The sequence below is a fragment of the Agaricus bisporus genome (genome assembly GCF_000300575.1).
Source record: "Agaricus bisporus var. bisporus H97 unplaced genomic scaffold AGABI2scaffold_4, whole genome shotgun sequence".
Classification (NCBI taxonomy): Eukaryota; Fungi; Basidiomycota; class Agaricomycetes; order Agaricales; family Agaricaceae; genus Agaricus; species Agaricus bisporus.
The window spans coordinates 27426-51287 of record NW_006267367.1 but is presented as its reverse complement, the minus strand read 5'-3'; the positions used below and the strand labels follow the sequence as shown (position 1 = coordinate 51287).

General features: G+C 45.7%; 8 protein-coding genes across 8 annotated transcripts; 2 read left to right on the top strand and 6 right to left on the bottom strand.

Annotated features, from left to right (window-relative positions):
* Positions 1-314: 314 nt before the first annotated feature.
* Positions 315-1885, top strand: AGABI2DRAFT_116691 (hypothetical protein; the record flags this gene model as incomplete). Its single annotated transcript, XM_006459677.1, has 7 exons — positions 315-636; positions 694-808; positions 857-1157; positions 1223-1356; positions 1421-1550; positions 1599-1799; positions 1850-1885. The coding sequence occupies 7 exons, from the start codon at positions 315-317 to the stop codon at positions 1883-1885; spliced, it is 1239 nt and encodes a 412-aa protein (XP_006459740.1).
* A 200-nt stretch (positions 1886-2085) lies between these two features.
* On the bottom strand, positions 2086-3266 carry AGABI2DRAFT_116690 (hypothetical protein; the record flags this gene model as incomplete). Its single annotated transcript, XM_006459676.1, has 6 exons — positions 2086-2127; positions 2191-2298; positions 2356-2940; positions 3005-3058; positions 3155-3187; positions 3246-3266. The coding sequence occupies 6 exons, from the start codon at positions 3264-3266 to the stop codon at positions 2086-2088; spliced, it is 843 nt and encodes a 280-aa protein (XP_006459739.1).
* Positions 3267-4383: 1117 nt separating this feature from the next.
* On the bottom strand, positions 4384-5714 carry AGABI2DRAFT_191596 (hypothetical protein). Its single transcript, XM_006459675.1, has 3 exons — positions 5615-5714; positions 4451-5567; positions 4384-4397 (listed from the first exon to the last, which is right to left on the bottom strand). Exons 1-2 carry the CDS (start codon positions 5696-5698, stop codon positions 5079-5081), a joined length of 573 nt encoding a protein of 190 aa, XP_006459738.1. The 5' UTR covers positions 5699-5714; the 3' UTR covers positions 4384-4397; positions 4451-5078.
* Positions 5715-8580: 2866 nt separating this feature from the next.
* On the bottom strand, positions 8581-10357 carry AGABI2DRAFT_191595 (hypothetical protein). Its single transcript, XM_006459674.1, has 5 exons — positions 10119-10357; positions 9944-10050; positions 9798-9881; positions 9667-9745; positions 8581-9607 (listed from the first exon to the last, which is right to left on the bottom strand). The coding sequence occupies exons 1-5, from the start codon at positions 10279-10281 to the stop codon at positions 8613-8615; spliced, it is 1428 nt and encodes a 475-aa protein (XP_006459737.1). The 5' UTR covers positions 10282-10357; the 3' UTR covers positions 8581-8612.
* Positions 10358-10847: 490 nt separating this feature from the next.
* AGABI2DRAFT_177560 (hypothetical protein) lies at positions 10848-12720 on the bottom strand. Its single transcript, XM_006459673.1, has 4 exons — positions 12690-12720; positions 12370-12622; positions 11710-12308; positions 10848-11657 (listed from the first exon to the last, which is right to left on the bottom strand). The coding sequence occupies exons 2-4, from the start codon at positions 12482-12484 to the stop codon at positions 11049-11051; spliced, it is 1323 nt and encodes a 440-aa protein (XP_006459736.1). The 5' UTR covers positions 12485-12622; positions 12690-12720; the 3' UTR covers positions 10848-11048.
* Positions 12721-13395: 675 nt separating this feature from the next.
* AGABI2DRAFT_202104 (hypothetical protein) lies at positions 13396-15599 on the bottom strand (the record flags this gene model as incomplete). The annotated part of the gene is made up of 12 exons (XM_006459672.1): positions 13396-13552; positions 13612-14022; positions 14077-14102; positions 14151-14268; positions 14330-14423; positions 14476-14600; positions 14654-14807; positions 14865-14964; positions 15027-15068; positions 15130-15156; positions 15211-15296; positions 15352-15599. The coding sequence occupies 12 exons, from the start codon at positions 15597-15599 to the stop codon at positions 13484-13486; spliced, it is 1500 nt and encodes a 499-aa protein (XP_006459735.1). The 3' UTR covers positions 13396-13483.
* Positions 15600-15738: 139 nt separating this feature from the next.
* AGABI2DRAFT_191593 (hypothetical protein) lies at positions 15739-18141 on the top strand. The gene is made up of 9 exons (XM_006459671.1): positions 15739-15940; positions 15998-16167; positions 16228-16390; positions 16439-16547; positions 16598-16679; positions 16736-17130; positions 17181-17222; positions 17272-17784; positions 17843-18141. The coding sequence occupies exons 1-9, from the start codon at positions 15822-15824 to the stop codon at positions 17969-17971; spliced, it is 1722 nt and encodes a 573-aa protein (XP_006459734.1). The 5' UTR covers positions 15739-15821; the 3' UTR covers positions 17972-18141.
* Positions 18142-18234: 93 nt separating this feature from the next.
* Positions 18235-20869, bottom strand: AGABI2DRAFT_202099 (hypothetical protein; the record flags this gene model as incomplete). The annotated part of the gene is made up of 10 exons (XM_006459670.1): positions 20545-20869; positions 20324-20492; positions 20161-20269; positions 20000-20101; positions 19731-19932; positions 19561-19675; positions 19330-19502; positions 19217-19276; positions 18723-19151; positions 18235-18668 (listed from the first exon to the last, which is right to left on the bottom strand). The coding sequence occupies exons 1-10, from the start codon at positions 20834-20836 to the stop codon at positions 18235-18237; spliced, it is 2085 nt and encodes a 694-aa protein (XP_006459733.1). The 5' UTR covers positions 20837-20869.
* Positions 20870-23862: the final 2993 nt, after the last annotated feature.

Sequence of the window (23862 nt, the reverse complement as noted above, 5' to 3'; positions counted from 1 at the left end):
GAGCTAAAGACCTACCGAGAGGAGCGGGGACAAGGGTGTAATCGAGACGTTGAGGGAGACGGTGGATGCGCGGAACTGAGATAGCAACGCATCAGTGAGATTTTGAAGAAAAGTTTCAGCAGTTGGCATACCTTGACGAGCCATCGTAAAAAGAACGGAAAGAGTAACGAATGTGAATCAGCGAGCCAGCGTCGGGGTTTTGGGCAGAGGATGGTGAGAACAAGAAACGAGAAGTCGCAACTGGGTCCATCTTAGTCAGCCACTGTTCCACGTGACAGTCCGAGTATAGTCCGAGTGTTCGCGGTGGACTTGGCATGCAGCCATCTGCGTCTGTGTGCGAGGCTCGCTGGCCCTTGGCCTCCACCCACCTCAGCCACGCTGACGCCTACGTGCTCTCGCTTGCTACTCTCCCCACCTCCTATGCCGCTTCTGCTTCCTCTCCCTCCCACAAGATAGATCTTTTCGATAAATCCTCTCTCCGTTTAATACAATCTCTACCCGGACACCATGTCGCCACAACCTCCGTGCGCGCAGTCGATCACATACTAGGTGCTCCAACAAGAACATTGATTTCTACTGGAAAAGACGGTTCTGTCAAAATATGGGATGAACGATCAGGCTCGCATTCTATCAAATGTATGTCCTTGTCTATAGGCGAGAAGATATGTGCGCCTTGTTTATTTATTTTTTAAGTGACGAATTTGGGGAATACGTCGCTCGGTCTTTTAAGTTGTGATGCGTCTCCAACTGGAGACCTCATAGCAGCAGGCTCAGAATTTCAAGGTCAAGACTCCTTCATCTTATATTGGTACGTCGCCTCATCCAATCCATCCTACCACACCTCAACAACTAACAGGGATCCACGTCAACCCGCCGTTCCTATTCGAACCCATTCTTCAACACACTCAGATGACATCACTACTCTATCCTTCCATCCATCTGCTTTCTCTCCTCCTCTCCTCCTATCCGGCTCATCCGACGGTCTTCTCAGTATATCCAACGCTATAGAAGATGATGAAGATGAAACTGTGATCCATGTCGGTGCTTGGGGTCCTAGTGTTTCGCAATCAGGATGGTATACTAATCCTGATAATAATACATCCTTGGGGATTTGGGCTGCTAGTGATATGGAAACTTTCAGTCTTTGGTCAGATCAGGTTCGAAAGAATTTATCTCTTTTTCTAAAATAGAGTTAGTTAAATTATTTTACCCCCCCCCGCAGTTGGATCAACGATATTCAGTAGACATTCGTAATCCATCGGTACATACTACCACTCGGACTTGGGTTACAGATTATCTCATCTCATGTTATCCCTCAAATAACGGAGGCATCAAGGTATACACTGGTTCCAACGAGTGAGTTTTTTTTTTTTTTTTACACAATTTCTTAAAAATCTCATTATTTAAATTTTTCTTTTAGGGGAGATGCTGCGTTGATTTCACCACCAACATTATCATCTCCAACAAACGCTCTTGGAAATTGGACACTTCACTCTTTATGGACTGGTAACCACATTGGTATCGTCCGTTCAATATTACCGGACGAAGAAGTAAGGCCATTATAAAATCTATTTTTTTTTTCGCTAATATATATAAAGAATAAAGTCATTATTACAGGAGGCGAAGATGGAAAAATTCATTTATGGAAAGATGATAGTTTGTTTGATAGGATGGGCATGGTGGACATTCAAGATGATATGGATGATCAAGATGTTGATATGGATATGGATACACATTTGGATCGATCGACTGGGATGAGGAATGGGAGGAAGAGGGAGAGGGATGAGGGTGAAGAATCGGTAAGTTTCCTGTAATCTTTACTTATACATTATGTTTAATGTTTTTTAAGGCTGGAAAAAAAGCACGATTTAATCGAGAAAGCTGAGAAGGCTTAAAAGAAAAGATATTCGTTCATATTGTAAGATGAAGTACGGTGTCGTGACGCCTTACTGTGGATAGATATCGAAACTTGATGATGATGATGAAAGAAAAAGTTCGAACGCATACATTCATCAGCCTTTTATTTCGGACTGGAAGCTCTAATACACGGTTTCGATATATCGATGTGTTGATATTCATTAACTTTCAGACTGTCACTACACCAATGCCGGGATTGGAAGGACGAGGCTAACAACCACAAAAAAAGGTTGAGAGTTTGACGCTTCTTTTTCTAGAGAAAAGTTTACATACCAGAGAAGCGAGGTGGTCATGATTATCGAACGTCACCAGACGGACTCGAAGTGGTGGAAAACATAGTTTATCGACGTCGTATTCATCTTCATCAAAAATTTGTTCGCCCTTGATAAAATTAATGAATGAAAGAGAAAAAAAGGGCCTTATAATGTAATTAGTTACCTTTAACGAGATTTCCAACCGCGTCCATCCAGTATTATGATGTCCTCTATATTTCTCCAACATATTATTTTCCAAATCCAACTTTAACAACGCATTAACCATTTCGAAAAGACATAACCCATGACTAACAAATCCGACATGCCAATCTTCTCCTTCTCCTCCTCCTCCTCCCTTATTCTTTAACACCAAAGGCAACAAAATAACATCTTTGATGATTTCCTTGACCCGATATTCAAGTTCATTCAAACTCTCTCCTAAAGGAAACTTTGCATCCCTTCCTCTAACTCTAAAATCCGGAAATATACCCTCTTCGTATAATTCTTCTAAAGTTTTTTGACCTTTTGTTAATGCGGGATAATCGCCTGGAGTGTAGGGATGACCTTCAGCTTTACCGAAGTTGATTTCTCGGAGTTGAGGAGTTAGGATGAGAGACGACTTTGGTTTATCATTGTTGTTGTTTTTGTTGTTGTTAATGTGTTTGAGGATGGATAGAGCTGTGTTGTGAGCGCGTGAGAGGTCAGAAGAGTAGAGATGCGTGAGGGAAGTGCCGGTTGCTTGAAAATATTTTCCTAATTCATCGGCTTGCTGTTTTTTGTTGAACAAATGATAATGAGAAGTGAGTTTAGTTGGTTGGGTTTGCTTGACTTACGCGTTTCCCGAGTTCAGTAAGTGGTGAATCACTCCAACCCGAAAGCCCCGATTTCTATAAAATTAAAATTGAAAATACGTTTTACGTGTATAGTTTTCAACTTTTAAGTAGGAGGAGGATGTGGAGGATTGACTCTATGAGTAAACTTACATTCAAATTACTCTGACTTTCTCCGTGCCTGATCTACAATCAAAGCATCATCATCATCATCATCATCAAAACTGCTCAATATTACACTTACAAGCGTAACTGTAACCGTCATATCACCTAATAAAACCAAATCGTAGACTGGTACTGTATGGGGGAGAGAAAGATATCACCTCACCAAATGCCCATATGCATTAATTATTCATGATCAGATAGATATGTATCATACTAATCAGTTGCTCATTAAAACAGCCCTCATGATCACAAATCATCCCTTGAAAATCAAAATGTAAAACGTCATGATCAACACCCATTTATCATACATCATGGATCATCATACATCATGAGTCAATAACCCGCGGTAATAAACTCACTATGACTCTCCCTGCACTGCCTACTCGAGCTCCACCTCAACCGCAAAAAAAAGACAACTTAAGGCTTATCATGATCAATTTGTCAGGCATCCCGTCTTTTAGTACTTACGACAAAAGTGTACGACTTGATCATCGATGTATGCGCTTTTCAAATTCATATACTAATCACCAAGAGAAAGGAGCCTATAGAAGTACTTTGTAACGGCAGTAGAGGTATTCACTTCCTCAAACCATTCCCAGTTGTCAGCCAGCGAAAATCAACCGTCTTATATCTTTGCCCGCAATCGGCTGAAAAGCAGATTCTGATATATATATAAAAAACAACACAACATCGACAACACAAACGATTCAAAAAATGTTACGTAGTAAGTTACTACTCTAAAAACATACGCTTTTTGATAATCTACCAAGGACAATCAATCAATCAAACGAGAACAGAGCAGTGAAGCAAGTAAAAGGAAAAGCGTAGCGAAGGAGAAAAAGAACCACAGAAAAAAGAAGATGCAGTTATTCTAACCCAGAGCACCAAGAATGTAATCTCGGAAGACGATAATGAAAGTCTTTATTGAGCATGGAGGAAAGACGTGGGTTGCATTCAACGACCCCCGCTCAAAGTCCGATGCAATCCAAGCTAGGCCAGATTCTGGAAAGGCCTGTGCTCCTAGAGACCATTCGCCTTCTCCGCAAATGTTACACAGGCTAACTGAAGTGTATATAGATGAAACCGGTTGGTGCGATGTCATCTCGCAAGAAAGGGTAACCTCTATAAGTAGTGCGATATACCCAAATTGGCCTCAAACAACGGTCACCAGACATCATAACAGTTTGAAAAAAAAAAATCCAGACCCAGCTCCGAGTCGGAATAGTATTTGCTAATTATACGAGTTGTGTGGTGTATCAAGTGGGGAAGAAGGAAGATGCGTACAGCGAATGGACAATCATGGGCGAGGTGTAAACAAGTGTTGATCCAAAAGGGGAGATGGCCAAGATAACAAGGGCGTAACAAAATAGAACAAGTCACTAGGGGTGCGGATATGAAAAAGGGCAATCGAAGTTTATGCGGTAAGGATGCGCTGCGGTTGTTGCACTACCAAGTGGAGGAAGTGACGATCAATGAACAAGCAAGCGCGGCCATGTCATCTGGACCGACATCGAATACATCACTGATATGTCCGGTGACCGATGATGACATGACGATGATAGATGGCATGTTGATGGATGGAATGGAGCCGAGAAGGAAATAAAATCTCATCCGACCGGTTGTTCTCCTCGGTTTTCGTATCCGGAGACACCATTACGCGATTTGAGAATTACAGCGAGGAAAGCTTGGAGTAAGATGGGGACGCGGGTGATTATAGTGAAGCGAAGGCAAGATAAACGATGTCACTCCAAGAAATTCTGGGAGGGCTGACAGGCGAAGGACTCCGGCAGAAAAGGGCATCGTGGGACGGGGGAGATAAGGGTTGCAGTAAACGAAACGCTGGGGAGTATTATTGTAATGTTTTGTTTCTGATACGCAAGAGAGTGAAGGAAATTGATCCAGGCACGCTGAATCAGTAGGCGGCTGATGCGAAGATAGAATGAGTATCTAAGGTGAGCGGATGGTGATTGTCGCGGTGCTGGGCAGATTGGCGGGCAAAAAAGGGAGAATTTTGAGAAACACGAGCGCCTTGAGCAAAAAACGAGGCGGATTGCTGTTGCTGTTGCTGTTGCTGCATCGCGGCGAGGTAAAACGGATCGGTGGAGGCAAAAACGGATGATGAGGATGACATTGATGTATCAGATGGATGAACATGATGAGTCGAGGCAGGGGGGTCGGATGATTGATACGCGTTTGAGTATTGGTATGTGGCGCTTGGGGGGGCTGAGGGGGATGCTGGCACGAGCAGCTCCTCAACCATGCGCTCGTCCTCGTCCATGTAGTCATCGCGGGTGCGAGAGAAGGACATACTAGCCGAAGGGGTGCGTGCAGTGGGTGTTGTGCATGTCTGAGAGGAATGTCTTGGAGGAGGCTGGCCAAAGAGAGCCTGGGCGAGCTGTGCCTGTGGAAAAGATGAGCGACGGCGACGACGAAGAAGAGAAGACGAACCTGGAGTGCGGCGATGTCGATGGCCTCCTGGCCGATGTGGGAGGCGTTGAGGGAAGAGACGAGGTCGTCGACGGAGAGACTCATGGGTGGTGTGGGGACGGGCAGGAAGCTGGCCACTAATTAATTGTTCCCCCATATATGGCTACTCCGGTCCGGCTTCTTCCACCCCATCTCAGATCTTCCGCAACGGATCTCTTTCATAGCCCCTGCGCCTGGGGCTACCTAGCCACTTTCACCCGGTTATCAGCCTTAGAGGATTCGCCGTCCCTGTCGCAATGAGGCAAGTAAAACTCACACAGACAGCCCGCTTTCTCTGACAATATTCTCCCCGGGCTTTTACTTATCGATCACAAGCCGCAAATCCAGAATGGAACAACGTTCAACTTTTATCACAGATCTCCACACGCATGACCATCCCCGAAGTACGCCGATCTACCTGTTTCACTCAAATACAATCTATGTTTATTGTGGGTATCATTGTTAGCGTCGTCCGATGAGAATGGGTTGTGTAAGTAACAGAACTCACTTGCAAAGCGTCTTCATCGGACTATCCGAAAACCTTCGGTATACAACATCGACCGGCTTTCTTTACGCTCGGAAACACATGCTTCTGCCGTCCTATGATCTCATGCTCTCACACCGTAATTGACGCCACTCAAAGAAGTCTACAACATTCTCTCTCTCCATAAAAAAACCACCAGTTCTCTTCTCATCCTCAAATTGAAAAGATCCGTCGGCAATCATACTTCCTGCACCTCAACATATACCAAACACAAACTAAAAACAAGGACGAAGTATCCGGTCCAGAGTGGTGACATCATCACTACATACCACATGAATAGCTATTGAGCAAGCCCATTAGTGGCGATTTTGGCGGCGCATTCGATTCGCTTCAATGCTTGTAACTGGCCTCAAAGGCGCTTAATTGCTCGCTGTGGCTTTACTATCTACTGCCTCCCAGTTTTTTCCAGACTGCTGCGCACGTCATTACCCTTCGGTACCGTAGACCGAAACAAGAATTTCCCGCGAAAAAAATGGAAACTCGGAAACCCCGTGAATGGTATCCCCCTATCTACTAATTGGCGCTCCGGGTCCGACGATATGTGTGTGTTATTCTTGGGAACAACTACGATCAACAGAGCCTTGTTTTCACAGAGGTTGTCATACTCTTTGTTCTGATTTTGATTAGACCTAATAACACTGCCTATCTCCGCCACTGATAGTAGCTCTTCAAGTATATATTAACTTGCTCTGATATCATGGAACTAAACGGTCCATGCGCAAAAGACTGGTAGTAAAGAGTGGGTTACTCTATATCCTTTCATTCATTACTTAGTTCAAAACGACCCGAAGCAGTTTTTAAATCAAAGAAGCAGACAAAGTTATCGTTGAAGTCCAGAATCAACCAAACAACTCCGGAGATTGTTTGAATACTAACTGATCATTCAACACAGAACGTCCGAAGTCTGAAGGTTTACCTTTTTGCTCTCATATGATCAACCTCCGAATGTTAATCAAAGTAAAAAAAATCTATATCCATAACTTATCTCGGCAACAGGGTCTCATGAATTGGGAGTATGTAAAGTATTTACTAACGTAACCAACAAGACCGGAAAACATGAGTCCCCCAAGCCAAAGCACCGGGGTCATTTTACATCCGCCAATTTGAAAGTTCATCATCAACTCACTCCACCGTACAGGATTACCACATCGGACAAACATTACATGTCATAACTACAAACTACTCGTGGTATACACGACTATATATATATCAGCTAACCTTCAAGAACCATACGTATTTGGACGGTGGACCTTCAATTTCAGTACAAAACAACGCCAAGTTATATCACACGTGAAACCGTTCCTCATGGACCCTTTTTGTCACTGTGGCCGGGATTAGGAACCTTGGTGCAGGAACCTACGGACCGAGTTCAAGGAGCATACATATTCCACTAACGTTTTGCCTCATTCCATTGTATCAGAGAACGTAATGTTCCTAGTGTATTCAGGATGAGTCACTTTTCATGACTAGGTGGAAGTAGTTAAATTGTCTTCTCTTCTTGACCGTTAGTTTGTGGAGAATCGTTACTTCTCGGCCTATATTTCGGTGCAACATTCAGCCTGTATTCATATATTTCTCCGCTCCTGAAATCCAACCAAACGAAACTAATATTGCAATTCTTCAACCAATCTCTGTGATTTAAGACCGACCAGGCTGTTTCTCTTGGCCGTTTCTCCACGCACACCCAATCATAAAGATCCTCATCTCTAATCATCACGACGAATAACAAAACTCAAAAAATCATCTTCTAGTGCCATCTCCTCCCTATCCCCATCTTCATCATTATTTAGGAAACCAGAAACGACAATCAAATCCCCCACGCAAACCACAAGCTCTAACCAAGAATTCGAAATTCCGTCAACCAGTACTACCGCCGCAGCCTAGTCCAAGAATCTCTAGGCAATCGGCAATCACAACTGAATCACACTGTATGCAAATATCCGATATCTGCCCAGATTTCGCATACAATTGCAAGCAAGCATCAAATCATGCCTTCCATGCAGGACTCAAGAAGGGTCGAAAACCAGGTTGAACTTATTGAATTACATACTTACCCCGCAATCCCTGATCCCACTACCAAGTATTTACATCCGATCATCACCCAGGATGCATTGCATGACTTTGGACTCTTCGCAACCCGGCGTGTCCCACCTCTCTCTCTGACCGGTAGAATCTCGGCCTTTCGCTAAAACAAACCATGTGGTTTTTTCTTTTCGTTTCCTTTTTCCATTCCGAGCGGAATGCATAAGAAAAAGCGGGGCCCAAAAAAGGGGAAACCAAAACCATGACTTTAAAGAATAATGATCGTATTGATACAATTGGACATAGCGGGTTATATATATATGCACAATGAAGTCCGCAGAACAATGAAAAGATAAATAAAAAAAACAAAAACAAAAAAAGGTATCATCTCTTTCGGAGAATTCAACAAAAGTCCTAATCCTCATCGCTATCCTCACTCGACGAGTACTCGTCCGAATCATAATCCGCAGTCACACCTTGAGCTTCAGCCAATTGACCCCACGATAACGGTTGAACATCACTCGGTGGTGCTTCAGTCATCGCGACCTCCAAGAAATCTCCGTCCAGTTCCTCATTCAACTGTTTAGCCAACTCATCCTCCATATCAGGATCTTCATCCCCAAATAATCCTTCATCCTCTCCATTACCGTCGTCTGCATCGCCATATGCATCCCCTCCTCCAACATCCCCTTCATCACTATGATAACTCAAAGCACGAGGAACAGGTTCTGATTCTGGTTCGAGATCCGTTTCAGCATTCGCAACTTCCTCCCAATCTTCCTTATCTGAATCTTCAGTTGCTGCAGTCGTAGGTGGTACAGCCGGCACCGAAGGTTTTTGAGTCTTCGGTGGTGGCGGAGGTTGGAAGAATCCAGAACTCGAAGTACCTGGCAAAGCGAATGAAGGTGCTGGTGGTGGCGTAAGAGCTTTTGATGTTGCTTCCGCTTTGGCACGTTTCGCAGGCTGACCGAAACTGAGCACTTCGACTTCTGGATCGCTCGGGGCAGTCAATTCTGGTTCTTTCCTCTTCTTGGTTTGCGCTGCTTTAGGTTTAGAAGCTGGAGTTGGAATCGGCACTGACGCAGAGGCTGGTGGTTGTCCCATATTGGCTGTGGGTGGAGGCGCACGGGGTTTGGGTTGAACGTTTGTCTGACGGGCTGGCTTCGCAGGTTGTGGTTTAGGGGGTAGTTTGGCCTCGGGGACAGGGGATATTCGTCTTTCTGGTTCTTTGACTTCTTTCTTTTGTGGAGGTGGCCGTGTGGCGGGTTGTGGTCGTTGTTGTTGTTGCTGTTGTTTAGGTTTAACCTTTTCGGCAAGAGGTATATCTTCCGTCAAACCCAACAATTCCTTTTCCAAATCGTCGTCATCCTCGCCTTCTGCATCCTTGTCAGTAGGTGACGATGGAACAGCTAGAAAATGTAGATATAAGTAAGACGGAATCGATAATCATGAAGGAGCGTCGACGCACGTGAATGTGGTTTAGCCGCTGTCCGTTTTCGTTCAAAAGTGAGGGAAACGAAAGAATCCACTTTCTCGAGGGTATAAGCCTTTCAATCCGGGTCAGCATAGGCGACACATGGAGCAACGGTGAGTATTCACTCCGGTCTCGTCATCATACACTAATACGCAGTCCCACTCTTTTGCCTGCGTTTCGTTTCCCGCGTATATATTTGCTTCGCCCGCCTACGCCATAACCAAGATAAATAAGTAAGGTTTTAAGTTGCAAGGAACATGGGAAATAATACCTGGGAGCTCAATTCAAGAGCAACTTGCGACTTTTCCTTATCTCTCCCTTTCTTGATTTCGACAGTACCAGGTTTCGTCGCATCTATTGACGGAGGCTTGAAATTATCTATTAAAAAATGAGTCCCCCTCTTATCAACACCATTATCCAATGACCCATAAGACAGATGCACTCACAACGAAACGAGTAAAAGTCTCTGTCAGGTAGATTTCGTCTAGGGTTCGTCGCAGGCGGTGTACCACCTTGTTTACGTGCCTTTAAAGCACGATTTAACGAGGATCCGATGTTGACCTGAAATTTGCCTTGCGCCGGCATCCAAGAAGTGCTTGCACTCGCCATAGCCGGTAGCGAGGGGACAATGATGATGGTCTGGTGGAGACCAAGTTAACGCTGGGCCATGCGAGAATCTCGGAAACAGCAAGCACGTACCGCACGCACCCTGGATTCTTACTTAATCATCCCCCGTTGAAGGAGCTATTGTTGTTCTCGTGTCCTGCTTAAGCTATGCTGGTCCTTTTGACACTTATTGAGTCCCAATTGCCTTTGTTTTTCGTGTTTCCTGCCGATACTTTTTTCAGACTGGCATTCCCGCGGGCGACCCAGTGCATCATCTCTCTAGTCTCTACATCTGTAGATTCAACTTTTTCAACTTCTTACCCGCACAAATATAATATAAAAATGTCATTCGTTGTATAGCTGCCGTTAACAACTTGGTTGCAATGTTGGTAAAGCCAGACGAGAGGCCTTCAGTGCTCTCCATATTTAATCACTGTTTGCCACTCGCAGCTTGGCAGAATGGGGTTCTCTGGCTGATAAATAACCGAAATCCCACAATTCCGTAGCACTATCTTTGCACCATATTTAAAAACTGTTATCAGTGGGACGTTTGTCAATACTTATGGTACTCGCGGGTTGATCAGATGGAATTCAGCCATGTTTCATGGACGTGATACAAGAAGTAATCACAGTATAATAATAATAAATAATAGCACCGGCGCCCCACGAGTGTAACCGTAGATATCATTAATGATACTAAAGTAGCACTTTTTGTGAAAAACAAAAAACAATCAACCTATCTACAACTCGAAATCCTCATCTCTCTTTCTTCATTGAGCAGGAGTCTCAGACCAGCCGAGAACGGTAAGTGAACCATCGGAAGACTTGCCCATGAACATGTTGGGCTGTCCGGGCGTCACATTAACGGCGGGGTTCGAAGAAGCAGCGTTACCGGAGGGTGACGGAGGTGCCGCACCGTCAGTCGCAGCCGCACTATCGGCCGAGACAGTGACAGACGATACGGGACCCGCAACGACAGCGGGGGCTGCTGCACCAGCACTGCCGGTTTGTGTAGGATTCGCCGCACTGGCAATGATGGATGAAGCTTCGGCCGGGGAAATAGTGGAAGTGCTGATTGTGGTGCTGGTAGATCCATCGTTTGAGGGAGGGTTGCTCGAGCCAGCATTGTTAGCAAGGCCGTCAGAACCACTGACGGCAACTTCACTGAGAGCTTCAGGAATCGTATCAATGAAAGCCATGGTAGGTCCAGCAACGACACCTTTCGCTGCGCGATTCACAACATCGTTGAGGAGGGCTTGACCATCAGATGTGATCCAGATTGCGACTGGGCCGTTGATACCACTAGGAACAACACACTGGTCTAGGGGAAGACTAATCGAGAAGGGTGAACCGCCAATCATCATTTGACAGAATTTGCCCTATTAGAATAGAGTTAGTAGCTGTTGGCATAACGACGTTAAACTTCCTCACGTCCGTTGGGCCGTTCAAGGCGTCTGAACTAAAGGTGAGGAGAGTTCCGGGCTGAACGGCTCCTTGGTTCGTGATAGCCAACGTCGGATTGGGGGCGACACCAAGATCACACGGGCCGTCAATAAATGGTGCGGCTATGGCGAGAACTTCATTGGGATTGAGTGCAATGTCGAAGGCGGAAGGGACGGGTGTTCCGGTGCGAGAAAGAATATTCATGATAGTCTGGTGACGCGCCTCAACTGTCATAATGGTAGCAGCAGCAGTAAGTAGTTCGCGGTCCTCGACTAGACGAGCTGCTCCCGCGTACGCCGCAACACCAACGTTCTCAACAACCCGAGCAGTGGCTGCCATAGTAGCGACATCGGTAAGGGCGGAGTCAAATTTGAACTTGCAGCTGGTGATGGGTGTTTGCCCAAGAGACTTTAGAGTATCCTGCAGCACCTTGGTATGCGTAGCTTCATCTTTCAGGATGTCCTGGAGTTGCTGGAGAGGGACGTCACTATTTTTGAAACCGGCGGCGGTGAAATCGGAACTTTGAAACTTCGCAATGCCCTGTGTGTAGAATTCGGTCTCGAGCTGTTCCAGGACATTGGCGAACTCTAGTAGGAACACAAAAAACATTTATATGACTGTTGAAAATGGATTGAACGCAACACATACGAAGGACCGTTACGTCTGAAGCCGCAGCCGCGCGCTTTCCATAGAAACGAGCAGGAGCCGCCGAAACGAAAAGAGGAGTAGCAGCGAGTGCAGCGATAAACGACGGGACGTGCATGGTATTAAACGCGAAAGAAGCTGCCGGAGTTGTCGATGGAAATTAAGCCTGCTCAAAGGAGTGTGGAAAAAACGAAGTAATAGATATCGAAAAGTGAGAAGACCAGGGGACCAGCAACCGGGCTGCCCAAAAACGCGGCTATGAAAGATAAAGAGGAAATTGTAGTCAGTACCAAAAAACATATGGCTTAAACACCGGAGCTTACTGAAAAGCAAGGAAAGAGGGAAAGGAGAAAGAGGGAAAGGACAACGAGGAGAAAGACCATCCGACGACCATCAAGTATATGTATATCACCGGGTCACATGGAAACAAGCCAATATTTCGGGCCAATGAGCCATCATTGATCGATATCGGCCATACCGGCTTCGGCTATCGAATAGAATAGGTGTGCGTATCACTGCGTGATATTGCTATGGAGATGTCGTGCAAAACATACCTACCTAGGACGTTATACAGGTCCACCTTCCTTCCCAAAAAAGATCTCGTTTGAGCATATTAACCTATCTTCCTCAAGCCTCCATCCATTACATATCTGTCAACAAGGTTAACCAAAAGTTTCCGAGCAAAAGTAATCCTTACTCCATGTACATTTTATGTGGATCAATCGATCGAAACGATACAGGGGGGCAAATTTTTGATAGTGTAGCTTGATACTGATGATCGACTCCAATGTCTGACCTTTCCGCCAAGCCTAGAACAAATCGTTTGCTTGAGTGGGAGCACACTATCAATCAACAACGGTGGACTCCTGGAACTGATGACACTTACTTTTATCTCCAACCTATGATTCCACGAAGTATCAGAAAATTCAATCGCCCTCGATTAAACCCACGCCCAGGCAACTGTGCTTCTCTGAGGAGCTGCGCGATATTGTTTGATTAATGCTCAAGAAAGCACGGCACACAAATTTAGCACGGCCACTCAGTGGCAAATCACGTTTCATTGTCCAGAGTTTATGGATGAGAACAATCCACAAAACATTAATGTACCCTCGTTCAGTTACATCATAGCCCCAGTCAGCCATCGAGAGACCATGGCCCACGCCTCTGCTGGCTTATCATGGGGGACGTAAGTCGCAAAACAGCGTCAGTACAAGCATAAAAGTAAGTGAAAACAAAGGTACTCATCATATGGCCTGCCTCTCTAATGGTGACGAAAGTTAACAAATCTGTTTGCTTAACCTCACCAGCGACTCTCCCGTTTACCATCCACTCCCTCCAAGATTCTTGCTGGTAGACAGCGCTTTGGCTCCACGATAATTTGTCGACCCACAATTTATTCGCGATCCAGTTGCACTGCCAGTCGTAAGTGCCAGCATATATCAAAATACGCACACCGCGATCAAGGAGATTGGCCACATAATCTTGCGTGTGGACGCCCCATTTGTCCAAGTGGGAGTTAAAGTTCCCACCGACTACATCTGAGCAAGCTGAAAAGTTTCCGGGTATTTCGACTCCAAGCAACTCTCGGATTTCAGGGAGGTCAAGGTACTGTGCAATAGCATCATTTTCCTTGTAACAAAGATTACCCTCACATGGCTGGTGGCATCCTAGATCAGTGGACTGGATTTCCGTATGGGTACATCTAACTACCTTTGATATGTCATAAACATTTCTACCTGTCTCGAGATTAGTTACCAGCAGGGATGGAATATAATCGGGCTCACCTGTGCTCCACATAGATGTTGACAACTCATTGTCGCAAAAGTCAACGGCAGCGCGGCAATCGATAGCATCAAAACGATCGATACACCCTTTGTACAGCCGTTCCTGGCAGCGTGGAAGCTACCATGTACACCAGTCGTTCACCCGATTGGACTCATGGATCATAGAATCGATGACTCACGGACATCTTCATCCGTACGCAAGCAGAGATGGATTGGAAGGGAACATCCAGTGAGGCTCTCCCACATTCAACTTCATACCGACCCAGATAAAGACTGTATCTCCAGTCAGCCACTTTTAGGATGTAGAGTAGTCAAAAAAATTTACGTGGAGATGTCCGTAATCCCATTTCCGATGAGGACACTTTTAAGGTTCAAACCTGGCCTTCCTTCAGATACAGCGATCTGATTTTGATCGTAGATCTCGCTAGCGAAGACAGGCAGGTAACGCCCCTAATTGGGAGAATATGAGATCATAGATGTGTTCTTTCTAATAAATAGCCTACCCCGTAGGACTCCCCAGCCAGGTGAAGGCGGCGACCAGTGAACTGGGAAAAAGTCTCGAAAAAGATGCTAATAAATGCTTGGACATTTTTTGCGGCATCTTCTGTGGTTTCAATGGTCTCTCCGTAATCAGCATAAGAAAAGCCCACTCCAACACTTCAAAAAATACATTGTTACACATTGAGATTGAAGAGATAAGGGGGATGGACTCACGGCTGGTCGAGGAAGAATATGTTGGCTTCTTGGTTCCATGAATGGGGATTCCAAACTGTGCCGTTCGGAGAACTCTTGGTCATATCAATGCTGCACGGACCTGTCATGAAGGAGAGCCTTTCGTTGAGTTTTGTGATCCGACGAGACAAACAAATCCTATACCAAGTTCCATCAACAGACCCATTGCAGACGAACAACCTGGGCCTGTCAGATATACATATCAGCCTTCATTAGAGATGTTCATCAACTTGAGTTCCGCATATACCTCCATTGATCCACATCATCACATCATCTTGTGGCACGAGTCAGGAAAGTTGGTGTGGTTAACAATAACGGGGAAAGGCACCCTTATCTGGATCCCGACGACTCTCAAAGAAATAAAAGAAGAGATGCTTGGCTCCCGCATCCACATCCAGATACCCGGTATAAACACTACAAGGCAAGCAATTAGACACGTTATACCAGTAGGGAAGTGTAATAAACTCACTTGACCGTTTGATCGCAGAATGCAGTCTTTCTAACTCGAATCCGGTGGTTGGGAAAACGTGAATGCCGAAGTACCGTGTAGTCATCAGATGCAACCGACGAAAGATGTAAGGTTCCCGCGGCGGCCCCGCCACCGAGGTTTTGCTGCAAACGAGTTTGAGTCGAGCTTATATCTTCTTGGTATTTGTCCACGAGATGTCCATAACTGAAGGAGAACAGGGAGAACAGTAGCAACGACGACCACAACATAGTATCTCGTCAAAATGTTTCCCATGGCTATAGTCCGACTAAATAGATATTGATGGAATTTAAAAAAGGAAATATTATTCCACGATCCACACAGCTGATGGGAACCTCCGAAAATTCTTTCCACTACGAAAAAAAAAACGCTACCCGTCGTTGTCGTCGCCGTCGCCGACTTCAAGGCCACCCCTCATACTCAGTAACGGTGTATCGGCTTAAGCACTCAAAATGCTAGTGCTATACGAAACTGCCCTTGGATATTGTCTCTTCAAGGTCACCGATAGTGCGAAACTCGAAAAAGCGGATTTATGGAAAGAATTTGAGAGCCCGGAGCAGACAAACAAGCTGTGAGTTTCTTTTCAACATCGTCAGAGTATCTGCTGATTTTCCTTATCATCAATCAGCCTTAAACTAAAAGCGTTGCATCGCTTCACATCGACCGCAACCGCTGTTGAAGACATTACTGCTCTGCAAGAAGGAAAACTGGGCAAGGGACTGAAAAAGTTCTTGACGGATGAAGTTGTCAACAAGGGAAAGGGCAAGGAGTCGTTACTCGTCGTGGACTCCAACCTTGGTATGTACCTCGCTCATTTGCCTCGGATTTCCAACGTGGCTGAATTTCCGTCTCGTACAGGCCGTTCAATCTCGAAAAAACTGAGCATCAACATCTCCGTACCACCGGAAGGCTCCAATGAAATATGGCGTGGTATTCGAAATCAGCTTGCCGCTCTATTGGATGGCTTAGATCCCAAGGATCTTGCGACAATGAGTCTTGGTCTATCGCACTCACTATCTCGGTAAGCATGGTAGAGCTCAGTCCGAGCGCGTCCTGATAATGTTTGTAGTTTCAAGGTCAAGTTCTCGCCTGACAAAGTCGATACAATGGTCGTTCAGGCAGTTGCTTTGCTCGATGACTTAGATAAAGAAATCAACATCTATGCCATGCGCGTAAAGGCAGGTGTTACAACATGTATTCTTCCACCTCTTACTGAAGCGAGTTGCAGGAATGGTATGGCTGGCATTTCCCTGAGATGGCTAAGATCATTTCAGACAATATTGCCTATGCGAAAGTTATCCGTCACATGGGCGAGTTAACTTTATAATTCGAGCTTCATACTTGTTGGCTGACATCCTCCATACAGGCTTCCGTACCAACGCTGCTTCAACAGATTTTTCAAGTCTCCTTCCTGATGACCTCGAAGCAGTCCTCAAGGCCGCTGCTGAAATCTCCATGGGCACGGAAATCTCGGATTCCGACATTGCGCACATCAACTCCCTCTGTGATCAAGTCATTTCCATCTCTTCCTACCGCTCGCAGCTAGCCGAATACCTTCGAAACCGCATGAATGCAATCGCACCAAATCTCACCGCCCTCGTTGGTGAACTAGTCGGGGCTCGGTTAATCAGTCATGCTGGTAGCTTACTTAGCCTTGCAAAGTACCCAGCTAGTACTGTGCAAATTCTCGGTGCAGAGAAAGCACTGTTCCGAGCTTTAAAAACCAAACACGATACACCAAAATACGGCTTGATCTATCATGTACGTCTTCTGCATTTGTCAAACATTCATCTTAATCAGAAAATATTCAGGCTTCGTTAATTGGTCAAGCACCCTCAAAACTAAAGGGAAAGGTACAACCCTCTCACTTTTCAAAGTCACACGCATCTTACTCCTGGCTAGATGGCACGTATGGTGGCAACTAAGGCTGCTCTCTCAATACGTGTTGATGCTCTCACTGATTCCAACGGGAAATCCGAGGACAATGCTGCCTCTATCGGTGTAGAAAATCGTGCCAAACTCGAATCACGCTTACGCGCTCTCGAACATCAACTCGAGCTTGGAGTCACGAACCAATTCTCTCAAAATAACCATAAACAGCAAGCACGATTTTCAATGACGGGTGAAACCAAGACGTATAACACCAAGGAGGACCTTGTCGATTTTGTCTCGACACAACGTGAAAACCCCATGGAAGCTGCCGTACAAGCCGTGTTAAATGTAAAGGAAGAGAAAAAGAAAGCGAAGGAAGAAAAGAAAGCAAAGAAGAAGGCGAAAGAGAACCAGGAAGACCAGATGGACGTTGATGAAGAGGGTGAGCAGGAGAAAATGTCCAAGGAGGATAAGAAAGAGAAAAAACGGAAGCGGAGAGAGAGCGATATGCTTCCTACAGCCGAGAACGGATCACCGGCAAAGGTCAGTAGTAGCGCGATTGCCTCTTATACTGTAGTCTCACCAACTTGAACTCCTTCAGGAAGAGACTGAGGAAGAGCGCAGAGCAAGGAAAGAGGCTAAGAAGGCGGCTAGGAAGGCAGAAAAAGCTGCGGCTGCGGCTGCATCCACTGACTCGCCGAAGAAGAAGAAGAAGAAAAACTCCGAATGAACGTCTTGATCCATCGCTCATCTATTATCTTTTTGCACATCACCTGTATATATCCCACTTCATGTTTAGTGTTTCCAATCGGCTGTAGCTGTTTATGCTGACCGTTTGTTGTAAAGTGCATGAAAGGATTGTTTTACGCTAGTAACTTACATTCATTATCATCAGAAGATATTATACTCCACAAGATAGGATATACAAATCGTCTAAACCATCCCAGGTAGCAAACCGATTGATAAAAACAAAAATATCCATGCTCTGTCTCTTCACGAGACGTACCGAAATCTAACTTCCCCGATATGCTGCTCGATATCCTCAACATCCATCTTCCGCCCAATCGGCAAAACAGGTAGTCCACCATTTCCTCCAGGCTTGCCAGCAATGACCAGTTCATCTGCATAAAATGCTGCAAGCCACGAGTATAGATCAAACCCCCTCCTGGGCATGTTCTTGGGTAGCCTCGGCACGAACAACGCAGCGAAAACTCCCAAAGCGAGGAATGAGACGAGAATCGCAATTAATGGAATGTTCAGAATAGTGGAAAATGCAAGGACGCGGTCAGAGTACGACCTCACTACTATTTTCCCAGAACCAACCATGTAAGGGAGAAGGTGGGTTGCGTCTGCGCGTGCCTTGAATCTCTCAAACAGCGGCGCAGATAAAGACGTATAATTGAAAGCACCCTTTCCGTCAGTACATTCTATAGCCTGATGAAAACTAATAAGGCAAGAACCCGGCGAAACTAACAAAAAACGCATGATAGTGGAAGGAACATAATCCATATCAGCGCTTCCATCGTCTTTCAGCATCTGGTGTATGCTGTTTTGATGTGCGGCCACGTACACCTGCTGCATCCGCTCCGAGGTCAGCTTTCTCCTGACCGTCGGATCGTTGATAGGCTCCCCGACCAATCTCTCTTTTCCCACTTCCAGATCCCTCACTACGTTTCCTCTTTCTACGATGTTTTGTGGAGTAGGGTCACCTATAGACGAGTTGTACACATCGACAACCCAGGGTTCAAACATTTCTACGCAAACTACAGCATCATAGCCAATGTGTGTTGCGGAACCATTTGCGTCAGGAACTGCTTCACCCAAAGCTGAAAATTGACCTTGGGCTGCAAAACTTGTGTTGAGCCTAATCAAAGCGAGCTCGAGAGAAACAAATCCAGTGCCATTTGAACCTATAACATGGGAATAATGCGATTAGATACAGGCGAACGAAGTGATGAAACACATGTTGACTTACTGGTATCACGTAGAGGGTAGCTGAAATAACTAAGGGTGACGCCGTTTGGCCAGAAGGGGACTAAAGATTGACATTGACGACTCAAGAAAAGGCGGGACTAAGCAGCAACCTACCTGCTGCGAAGGTGTCGCTTTGTTTCATGTTAGAGGGCCATTCTTGGTCACTTGGTTTCGTTCCAAATTTGGGGAAACTGGTTGGAGGCGGCTTTCCGTAGTAGTCCAATAAACCAGTGACTGTGTCTTTCGGAATGAAAATATACGTGAGGTTAGCTTGGCTCTTTGGCAAACTGATTTGACATCATCAGGACACCGTTGCGTGTGTGATGGGAGGACCCCGGGGCGTACATGTTATTTCGTCCGTCGGGTATTTTGACGCATTTGTTTCTTATTCCCCATTGTGGTTGTCTGGATAGTTCTCCTTGAGATATTTTCATCATGAAAGCAGCTCGATTGTACGTACCTAACAATGCTCCCAGGCGCCATTTCTGCATCCACAGTGGTCATCATGGTAGGACCATCTATCGATGGCCCGAGTGCCGTAACTTCTGTCTCAAAAGTTCCGAGGCCGTGGCCACCAGGTTGCAGTTGCGACCTAGTTGGTTGGGAGAAATATACCACATCCGAATGACTCGTATTTGGGTCAGTCCAGGAAAATTCGACTACAGGCAAGCCTCCATGGCCAGAGTATGACGACAGAGTCCAAATAATTAGTGTGTTCTATGGGGGGGGGGGGGGGGGGGGGAATTGTTTAACTAGACGCTGTGGATTATGGCCAAAGACTAACGCTGAATACAGTATTAACCAAAGTTGACGCTCTCTCGTTGTCGGCATCAGATATCCCTCCGTTGATCACAACTTCTTTGTATCTGGACCTGTCTTTTTGCATCTATCAAAACCAAAAGAAATCAGAAACAACAAGCCTAACACTGTCAGGTATCCCCCCACCTGAAGCTGCGTATCGATCTCCACTACACGGGCGAAAATAAAAGGAAGGACGACAGAGAGCACAAAAGTCATGAGAAAGAATAGAGTGTGGAAGGACCAGAAACGAGGACTAAATCACCTTCAGAGTGAGGTTCGGGCATGTAGAAAATAAAAAGGTACTTACTCATAGTGAGCACGATTCTTACGGGCAGTACCAGTGTAATAAAACCGATCCCAAAAGAGTACGATCCCGTTATAAACGCTCGTTGGATCTTCGACATGTCTCGCGATATGCTTGAATTGCACACCTGGATGATCGTGACTTTGTGATTGGTGTATTACAGTGGCCCAAACTATTTGATTCTCTATCAGCGTCTTTAGCGGGCGAGATGGTAAGAGACACACCGGTAGCTTCCAGATGTCTTCTAGAAAGTTGAAGTAAACTGCGTCCAAGCAGTACGCCCGTAATACCAGAACCGATGCCAACAATGACTCGCGTCCAAAATAGAGTGCGACCTTTCGCAATTTGTACAAAAGCAACCAAAACGGGATATGAGACAACGCAGAGAAACGTGTGGATAAGTAATGATATCCATTCTGGAACTTCGTACAGCTTCGAGAAAGGATGTTTTCTAAGCGGTTTAGTCAATGTCAGACGACGGAAGAATGATGGTGAAGGGGTCTTGAGGAGAGTCATTTCCTCGTCAAGTGCATTATAGTTTGGTGTGTCGGGCAGAGATGTGGGCTTTAGTGGATATGGAGCATCCAGCGCAGAAATTGGGTCGTCAATTCTTTCAAGTTGGTATGAGTGCACAGACTCGAATTCATTCGCCCTACTATTATCTAGCCGAGAGTAAGGCCACCGGCGGTTACTCCGGTGACCTTGTTTCTTTTGTTGCGCATTTGGAGAGAAATCGATGAAGCTTGTATCGTGGCTGGACGGATTTCTTCGCACAGGGACCAAAGGAAGATCAAGGTAAGTGGAGGATTGTGGTGTCTGCGAGACCTCGAATACAAGTTGACTTGATGGTTTATCATTCTCGACGTTGTAGAGAAAAGGGGGCATCCAGGTTGGTGGAAGAGTGGAGGAGGAAAGATGACATCTAGGCAAGACTTCAAACCTTCTTATTATAATCTGTCGGAGTGAAGCCCTGGAGGTGCCGTACATATGCCAAGGGGAATCCTTAATGGCGAAGATCAGCAATCCGGTAGGATCGAAGTGGACTTGTTGTGATCAAACCGTGCGGATCAGAGCCCACCGATAACTTCAGCGAGGTCTATATGTCAGTGGACGGACAGAATCTGTAGGAAAACTGTCTTTTCTGGTGGTCTCGTGCTATCGACCAATTTGAAAGCAAAGAATCGGGTTTGTTCTAACGCGAAAGCCGGCAGCAGATGATGAGAGAGAGCTCCGATCAGTGATCACAATGTCAACAGTGCGGCTATCGAACAGAATCGAACTGCTCCAGTATGGCATTTGACAGCCAACGCCTTTTCATCATCACACGCCTGCATGATCCAGAGACGATTGTGCCTTTCAGATACAAACCCATGACCCATCCAACTTTGACAACTCCATAGACTGAACGACCGCACAAAGCTGATTGCACGCCGTGAGGAGTGGCGAACGCACTAAATGCATCCCATCTGTATGTCTTCAAAGTTCAAGCGAGCTAGATACTTTAGCCAGGCTTGAGAAGTAATTCTTTGTGCAATGGTAACACAATGGTTGCAGTGAAGAAGAAGTGGAATGTTGTGAGCGGTTGCTGATGCCCAATCAAGTGCCGTAGACAGGGTACAAGGGAGACTAGCCGATATGGGAGGATTGGATGCATTGATAATTACGGGGGGCAAAGTGAATGGGTTTGCTCGCTCATAAAGGGAGAATATGGAGAGAGCTGTAGAGGGCTCATTGCGTAGATATAATGAGGATATAACTTGGAGTTTGTTTTTCGTTTGAAAAGAGTGATTGGTCCCTGTTGATGCTGGCGTAAGACAGCACTGCGCCAACTTGTACAGACAAATCCAATGACGAGGCAGTTTTCACTGTCATGCGCTGACAGTACAGCCCTTTGCGGGCTATGTTGATGAGAAAAAAGTTCCTGTACCTTGGCAATGATTCCCATCCATGACGGACCAGAATGTTGAGAGTCATCCATTTAACGTTTGGACGACAGCCTGTTGATGGCAGATTGATGGGTACCCCTTAATATTTACGGAATAAGTTTTGTTCTATGATCCTTTCCAGATTTCTTCCCTGTCTTCTTCTGACTCTGGCGGGATTTATTAATCACTGAAGCGACAACAGACCACGGTAAATACTGACCTTCGCCTTGCACCGCTCGACTTTATGCCAATACTCTCCTTTTTCAAATACATAGGAAAAGATTGACTCAGAAGTTCATGCCTGTAAGATTATTGAGAACGTCTGTGATAGACATGAGCAAATGGGAGTTACGTAATTTGTTTCCCATCAACATTGGCCCGGCAGTCGACTTGGGCAGAACTTGAGGCTTGACCTCAATAGTCAAATTTGTACAGGAGAACTTGTATTGCAGTCCCGATTTGCACGACTATGTTTGCGGTTGTCTCGTCCTTGCTTACGGCCACTACATCCTGTACCGTCAATCCGGCAACCGGCGAGGCAGCTTTGACGAGGCCTTCGAATACGGCTCAACGGCTTCTTATCTTCTGGATACTTTGGGCAGGCTGTTGTCTCCCCTTCAAGACTGAACGGGAGTCGTAGCACATTTTCACTTTCCGCTAGAGTTGACTGATGATCGATAAACAGCCGTTTGCAAATGAAGTCGGCTTGTTATCTATTGTTAGATGGAACACCTTTACCCAGAACAAGAACTACAGTTTTGATCAGCGCTCAGCGCTCGGCGCTGATCAAAGATTGACGACAACCGTGGCGACAGTGACTCAAGTTCACACCACACTTCAACTCTCCTTGATTCTCCAGAGGAGTTGACCTCCTCCAACCCGGGTTCAAAACGAAATGCTCTTTCCTAGGGTTCTGGGAGAGCTCTTAACTACGCTTACTCTTGTTATCAGCGTTGCTGGCGTCCAACTCCAGGAGTTAAAACCGAATAACTTCAAGGATTCGACAAGCAAGGGACTGTGGTTCGTCGAATATTACTCGCCTCATAGCGGGCACTGCAGACGATTTGCCCCAACTTGGGAGAAACTGGTGGAAGCTGCCGAGACAGAGATTCCGAGTGTACATCTAGCGCAGGTGAACTGTGCCGCGTATGGTGGTGCGTCATTGTCATATGTCAGAAAGTCATCTCGAACTCAAAGCGTCCGTTTACTATAGACCTATGTGATGCAATCAGGGTCAGAGCATGGCCGACGATGTACATGTACGAAAATGGGAAGAAGCTGGAAAAATTCAATGGGGAGCGTGAGCTGGATGATTTGAAGAACTTCATTAAACAATATGTCAAGCCAACGAAAGACTTTTTCGTGGAAGTGGAAGAAGAAGACCGGCCGATCGTCAATTCGAATGGCCAAGTGTTATCTATATCGGACGCAGCGAGTTTCGCGGAAACAGTCAAACAAGGTCCGACTTTTGTCAAATTCTTCGCTCCCTGGTGTGGTCATTGTAGAAAACTGGCACCAATCTGGGTGCAGCTAGCTCATCACCTCAAGAATAAAGTTACGGTGGCAGAGGTGGATTGCGAAGCACATAGCGAGTTGTGTGCTGCGTACAAAATACAA